At 40.9% G+C, this 7473-nt stretch overlaps 1 protein-coding gene and 1 long non-coding RNA gene across 6 annotated transcripts in view; both read left to right on the top strand.

Moving 5' to 3' along the window:
- The window catches only part of srfb (serum response factor b), a 12241-nt gene extending 5873 nt beyond the window's left edge, over window positions 1–6368 (top strand). Inside the window, exons 2-3 of the mRNA XM_077241894.1 lie at window positions 4580–4846; window positions 6345–6368. Coding sequence (XP_077098009.1) covers window positions 4580–4846; window positions 6345–6368 — 291 coding nt within the window. The remainder of the gene's footprint in view (window positions 1–4579; window positions 4847–6344) is intronic.
- A 273-nt stretch (window positions 6369–6641) lies between these two features.
- LOC143749367 (uncharacterized) lies at window positions 6642–7258 on the top strand. Of its 5 annotated transcripts, none has more exons than XR_013206934.1 (4): window positions 6642–6879; window positions 6965–7036; window positions 7076–7169; window positions 7203–7258. It is a non-coding gene; the product is annotated as an uncharacterized LOC143749367 (long non-coding RNA). The 5 variants fall into 5 exon arrangements; XR_013206936.1 differs by having other exon boundaries at window positions 7076–7163; XR_013206935.1 differs by having other exon boundaries at window positions 6965–7034; window positions 7092–7169.
- The last annotated feature ends 215 nt before the right edge of the window (window positions 7259–7473 follow it).

A 7473-nucleotide genomic window follows, 5' to 3' on the forward strand; every position in this document is an offset into this window, starting at 1 on the left:
GCTGAACTTTTGTGTCGTATGGGTTAGAAACAAAACATTTTGCCACTGATTCCTCGGATCAAGACGGCTCGATTGCACCTTATGACGTAATTTTCCATCACGAAAAGACCTTTAGAAATTTTATCGTAAAATGCTGTATTTTACGAACAAATTTGTTTATCGTTACGAATCTCGGTGTGTGTCACTAGCCGCGTTTCCATTACCCTTCAAAATGCGCGAATTGCGAATTGAAAATACGGTCAATGGAAACACGTCAATTTCGCGAAAACTCCCATTTATCGCAAAAAAGTTTTGGCGCTCGCATGAGGAGGTTTTTCAGGCGATTCGAAAAGGAAAAACTGCAATGGAATCAGTTTTCCCGCATTTACAGTCACCTGACGTAGATGATGCGGTGTGTTTGGACAGAATGCGAGTTCTTTATTAAATTCATAAAAGACAAAATAATTACAGAAATACTGTGTGGCGAACAGGACGGCTCCCGGAGGAGCGGAAGCATAAAGGAGGAGCATCGACGTTGATGATCGAGAGAGGAACTGGCATTTAGGTTAATGGAAACGCCGTTATTCCGCAACAGTTTTCTGTCGACGTTTAGAAAAAAATCGCAAAAGTTTTGTGCAAATCTGCAATGGAAACGCGCCTGCCCTGAAGCGACTCAGAAGGTTTCGGAACGTTTAGTGTATTTTTGTCTCACGCACTTCGTTATAAACAAGTTAAAAACGTGAAGGAATCTATAGACAAAATGGGGACATTTAATATTCTACAATATTATTGATCTCCTGCACTGACACCATTATATGAGAACTGAACTGAGCTGGACGATGACATCACGGTTTTCTCCACTGCGGCTATATATATAAATAAACTAAATTAATAACTTTTTTTTACAACAGAAATAAACCATCACTGAACTTACTTAAGCTGGACTGTGACGCTATTTTCTTCTAGAAACTAAATTTGTTGCATTATTTTCCATGTTATCTCTGTAAAGCTGCTTTGAAACCCTGTTGTGTAAAAAGCTCTATATAAATAAAGCTTGACTTGATGAAATACCCTCCTATTAAACACACAATCAGTAGTCTGGATCACATGCAGAGTTGCTTAAACTCACCCAATACCAGATTAAACCCGTTTCTCCTGTGTGTATTATATATCTGATGATGATCATACAGTATTTAATGATCTTCATGATAATGGACTGAACATGTCATTAATGCCGTCGTGTGCTGGTTATTCTCATGATTATCCTCAGCTCTCTCTCACTGACGTCTCTATTAATAGAGTTTTATCTCACACAGTTTCTGCTGCGTCTCCACCGTGTGTCTGAGTCCCAGTGAAACTCTCACACTGGTTTCTGCTAGTAAACACTGATGAGAAGTGAGTCTCAGAGCAAACGCTTGAGGAGCGAAACATCCCTTCAGTTTCAGTTTCAGTGGAGAAACACTTCACAATAAGAACTATTAGTTAAGAAGAAGCAGTCGAGTCTTTATCGGATCTGAATAATGACTTTAATAACTGTAGAGCTGAAGGTGAACACGTCTCCGATGCACCGCTATGAAACTTTTAGCAGATACTGATCAGATAATTCTGAATTTAATTCTTTATATTTGAAAATGTATATATTGGCAATAAATCTAAATCCAAAATGTATATGATTTTTGAGAGCCTGAATACAAAAACAAAAGTCTCACCGTTAACAGTCATATCCCAAACACACATTTATGATGTTCTCATATAATGTTTTGTAGCCGATATGACTGACTTGTTGCACTGAACTGGATTTTCCTTTTTTGAAGTGATTTCAATCAAATTTCAAGCAATTTAAAACCATCATATTGAACAGTGCGCAATAGTACATTATTTATCGGCTTTAATATGTCGCCAAATTTTTCTTATCGGGCCGATAACGATAAGATTATAAATGATCATATTGGCCGACACGGATCTGGTGGCTGATATATTGTGCGTCAGGGTTTTTGACTGAAGTCTTCTGTAATAAAGCTGACTTTGCACTGAATTAGGGATGCACCGAAATGAAAATTCTTGGCCGAAACCGAAAACCGAAAAAGAGGAAACCAAGGCCGAAAGCCGAAAACCGAAACACCGAAAGAAATTATGCCAATTACTAGTACCACTGCATTTATGGCTATGACTGTGCACTAACTTTATTAAAATCAAGGCCTTGCAATTGCATAAATTAATATTAAAGTTTCAAAGAATAAATAAATTACAAATTATGCAAATATTTATTTAGCACATTGCAACAATGCACAGTATAAAATAAAATTCAAACTAAAATTTTTAACTTGACCCCACTCATGTGTACATTAAATAATAATGTACAGGACTACTGTCCTGCATAAAGGTTTTAAAATGAAATGTTCTCTCATAAAACAAAGTGCATTTCGGGTCAAGCGCATTTAAATCTTTTGCGGTTTTTAAAAACTGTGCGGTTAGACGGAGCATACTGCTAATGGACGTCTGAGCTCCATAGGGTTCCCCATACGTTGAGTTATTTGTGGCGGCCCGCTTTGACTAGCTTTCATGAGGCACACACGCAAGGTCTCTCGCTCTCTCCCTCTCTGCTGTGCGCGAGCAGTATGTTCTGTCTCGCATGCGCGCTATAGATTCCAGGAGATTTGAACTAATTTGCGGGCAACAGGGAGCCGCTATCAATATGCGGGAGACTCCCGGAAGTTATTAGGTAAGCAGGGGCGCGGCTAGAAATGTTGGGTCCTATGAAAGAATATGAGGTTGGGCCCCCTACCCCACCCATTCCATTAATAAAATCGATCTCTGGGGGCCCCAAAAGTGTGTGGACCCTTAGAATCGTCCTAACTTTTCCCCCCTTAGCGGCACCCCTGTAGGTAAGTTAAGAGCTAAGTTATTGTTAGAATACAGCTGGATTATCGAGGTTAGCACGCTGTAGGTGGCAGTCAATATGGATGCACGCGCGCATTGGATGCGTTTTCCTTTTCTGTGCCGCGTTCCTCTCATATTCAGCGCAGTGATCGGAATGGAATGTTTGGATTACAGGTGATAAATTAAACCCGACGTGGAGAAAGTCTTCGCAGATGCACCCCCTCTTGAAATTTCGGCATTACATGTTTTGCAAATCGCTGTCTGTGGGTCCTTCTCAGATATACTGAAATACATCCACACCGCAGACATGCTGCTTCAGACAAGCACCTGCAGGTCGCGGTTTCTGTTTGCGTCATCACAACATTTCGGGCCGAAAACCGAAAAGGCACTTTTGGGTAATTTTCGGCCGAAAATTTTTGGTGGCCGAATATTCGGTGCATCCCTACTCTGAATGTTTTGCTGTAATCTTGATGCTGTGATTTCTCTCTCTGAAGGCGTACGAGCTCCACATGTCATGAAATAAATCAACTCTCTTTTATTTATAAATCAATATTTATTTAAAAAAATCAACATTTTATTTCTGTGTAACCAATGTGCAATCTTGACACAAATTAATTCATTATGATCAATGTATATATTTTTATTGTAAACCTGTGGTAAAACATCGATGCTTGGGGTTTAAATCTTTAAGTAAACAACAAAATGTCAGTAAACGGTTGTTTTTATCATGTTTGTTTTGCGATCTTGCTAGTTTCCAGTGATTTCTTTCTGATTAGTTTTCTGATAAAACTTCCATTTGTTGGTGAAATGATGTGTGTGTGTGTGTGTGTGTGTGTGTGTGTGTGTGTGTGTGTGTGTGTGTGTGTGCGCGTGTGACATTGATCCAGAGAGGTGTGTTTTAGAGAAGCCCTGCAGAGAGAATTACAGTTCACATTGATACACAGAAGCGATCAAAAAAATTTTGTATTATACATTATTTGACTTGACTTGACTTGACTAGACTAGATTTGACTTGACTAGACTTGTCTAGACTTTACTAGACTAGATTTGACTTCACTAGACTTGTCTAGACTTGACTTGACTAGACTTTACTAGACTAGATTTGACTTCACTAGACTTGTCTAGACTTTACTAGACTAGATTTGACTTCACTAGACTTGTCTAGACTTGACTTGACTAGACTTGACTAGACAAGACTTGACTAGACTAGACTAGACTAGACTAGATTTGACTAGACTTGACTTGACTTGTCTTGACTTGTCTTGACTTGTCTTGACTTGAGTAGACTTGACTAGACTTGACTTGTATAGTCTTGACTTGTCTTGACTTGACTAGACTTGACTAGACTTGAAAAGACTTGACTTGTCTAGACTTGGCTTGACTTGACTAGACTAGATTTGACTAGACTTGACCCGAGTAGACTAGACCTGACTTGACTTGACTTGACTTGACTAGACTTGACTAGACTTGAATTGAATTGACTTGTCTAGTCTTGACTTGACTTGACTAGATTAGACTATACTTGACTTGTCTAGTCTTGACTAGACTTGACAAGACTTGACTTGACTAGACTTGACAAGACTTGTCTAGACTTGACTTGACAAGACTTGACAAGACTAGACTAGACTAGACTAGACTTGACTTGACTTGTCTAGACCTGACAGTGGAAACACTGCTATTGTTTTGCTGATATCTTGACGTTGTTATTCTCTCTCTGAAGGCGTACGAGCTCTCCACGCTCACGGGAACTCAGGTCCTGCTGTTGGTGGCGAGCGAGACGGGTCACGTCTACACGTTCGCCACACGTAAACTCCAGCCCATGATCACCAGCGAGACGGGAAAAGCTCTGATCCAAACCTGCCTGAACTCTCCCGACTCCCCGCCGCGATCCGACCCGTCCACGGACCAGCGCATGAGCGCCACGGGCTTCGAGGAGACCGACCTCACGTACCAGGTGTCCGAGTCCGAGTGTCCAGGGGAAAACAAGGTCAGATTTTCTGCTGGGCTTTGGCTTATTCTTAGAGTGCTGAAAATAAGAATGCAAAAATTATATTTGTTGTAGTTCCCATTCACTTTTGCTTCTGGAAAACCTAGATATGTGAAAAGTGCCAATATCGAGCCGTTTTTGCACTGATAATTAATCCTTAAAGGGGTGGTTGATTGTGATTTCACTTTTCTAACTTTAGTTTGTGTGTAATGTTGCTGTTTGAGCATAAACAACTGCAAAGTTACGATGCTTAAAGTTCATAGCAAAGGAAGATATTTCCTTTTACAGAAATCGCTTTTTAAGAACTACAACAAACGGACTACAATGAGCTTCCTCCCGGGTTAGTGACATCACTAACCCTAAAATTTACATTAATCCCGCCCATGAATTTAAGCTACATAAATTAATCTAATAACCATTTATAAATGTTGTCACTTCTTCTCGAGTCTCTCCATCATTGTCTGACTCTGGTTTGAACATAATAGGCTAAAAAAAAATGTCATGCGTAATCAAGCTGCTAAGAACGAGCTCTTGAAGCTCCGCCCCCTGTGCCGGGAGCAGCGGCTCATTTGCATTTAAAGCGACACACACAAACGTTTTTGCTCACCGTCAAAAATGACAATTTTAACATGCTATATAAAAATATCTGTGGGGTATTTTAGCTAAAACTTCACACATACACTCTGGGGACATCAGAGACTTATTTTACATCTAGTGAGAAGGGCATTAAACCCCCCCCCCTTTAAGAGGCTGGCAGAAACCAAGTTGAGATCAGAACAGAAACTGCCAGATCCAATCAAACTCAGAGCTACATGAATACATTTGCATATTAATTAGCTTTAATGCATATTAATGTTTGTCTGGTTGTACCGCAACTTTAGGCTTTGTGAAATATTTGGTCTGTGGGAAATTGCTTTAAGGACAAAACGTGAAATTATAATTTATTTTTGAACAGCGTAAATGGTTTTCAGTAAGCGTTGGTCATTTATTTAATAATTCATATGTTCATTTACTTATTTATTCGGTTATTTAAAGTTCCCCTGTGGTGAAAATCCAGCTTTTAATGTTGTTTATATGTCTATGTTTTTAATTCGCTTTAAAACAAATCATGTGTAAATTCATAAGTCGACAGCATTGCTGAGTATTTTCTCCTTAAAACTGCAGTGAACCAAAGACAGTCTCAAAAACACGCTTTGAAATCGCTGGTGTTTCTGACGTCACAAACTACCTTGTAACCAATCAGATCAACGTGTGATCGTCAACCAGTGGATCTCTGAGTGAGTGAGTGAGTGGAGGCGGGGCTCATTTGCATATTCATAGAACCGCGCATACTAAATGAGGCAAGGGTTTCGAGTTACATTCAAGATATTTTAAGGCATGAAGACATTTTTGTTCAAGGAAAAAACGTTTAAATATGTAATTTTGCTGATCAAAGAAGTTTTAAGGGATTAAATGATTGACTACAGGGAGACTTCAAGACGCTCTATTGAACTCTCAGGTTGCTCCAAAATCCACACGCTGAAGAGTTATTGTTGCCATATTAAAGCGCTCAAGAGTTTCATTCCTCCCGTCTGCGCCGAGCGTTTGTTCTTCATCCTGATCTGTCTCTTCAGTCTTTCTTTAAGGTGTTTACTAGAGTGATTCAGCTCCTCACAGCACATAGAGAGTGAGTATAAATAGTGCTGCACTTATTATGACCTTCACTCTGTAGTGTGTTGACTTCACCCAGTCAGAAATGAATCACTTGTAATGCGTTACGATCCTCTTCAACTTCATCTCCACACGAGCAGCTTCAGTCCAGCGACGAGTTCCCGCTACATGCGTCAGGTGTCGTGTCACTCACCACCACTAGGGCTGTCAAATAAAAATTCGATTTTTTCGAATATTCGTTGAATTAAAAAAAATATTAAAAAAGGCGGGAAAAGGTGAGTGGGTTTGCTTAGGCGAGTGTGTGTGTGTGTGTGGGTGTGTGGGTTTGCTCAGGCGAGTGTGTGAGTGTGTGGGGGTTTGTTCAGGCAAGTGTGTGTGTGTGTGTGTGGGGGGGTTTGCTCAGGAGAGTGTGTGTGAGTGTATGGGTTTGCTCAGGAGAGTGTGTGTTTGAGTGTGTGGTTTGCTCAGGCGAGTGTGTGTGTGTGTGGGTTTGCTCAGGCGAGTGTGTGGGAGTGTGTGGGTTTGCTCAGGAGAGTGTGTGTGAGTGTATGGGTTTGCTCAGGAGAGTGTGTGTTTGAGTGTGTGGTTTGCTCAGGCGAGTGTGTGTGTGTGTGGGTTTGCTCAGGCGAGTGTGTGTGAGTGTGTGGGTTTGCTCAGGAGAGTGTGTGTGAGTGTATGGGTTTGCTCAGGAGAGTGTGTGTTTGAGTGTGTGGTTTGCTCAGGCGAGTGTGTGTGTGTGTGTGTGTGTGTTTGCTCAGGAGAGTGTGTTCCTCTCATTGATAAAGCTGTTTTCTGTGTCCATGGCCTTATAAGGAAAAGTTTCCCAGCACTCCTGCAGAGGCCCCTCACATTCCTCAGGAGCCACAGCTGTGTGTGTGTGTGTGTGTGTGTGTGTGTGTGTGTGTGTGAGTGTGCGTGAGTGTGCGTGTTTAGGGTGGCCAGTGACATGATGTTTGATGAAGCTCTAGGATTCATCC

This window comes from Siphateles boraxobius, unplaced genomic scaffold (assembly GCF_051911475.1).
Source record: "Siphateles boraxobius isolate OS27281-9 unplaced genomic scaffold, OSU_SipBor_1 243, whole genome shotgun sequence".
NCBI classification, from domain to species: Eukaryota; Metazoa; Chordata; class Actinopteri; order Cypriniformes; family Leuciscidae; genus Siphateles; species Siphateles boraxobius.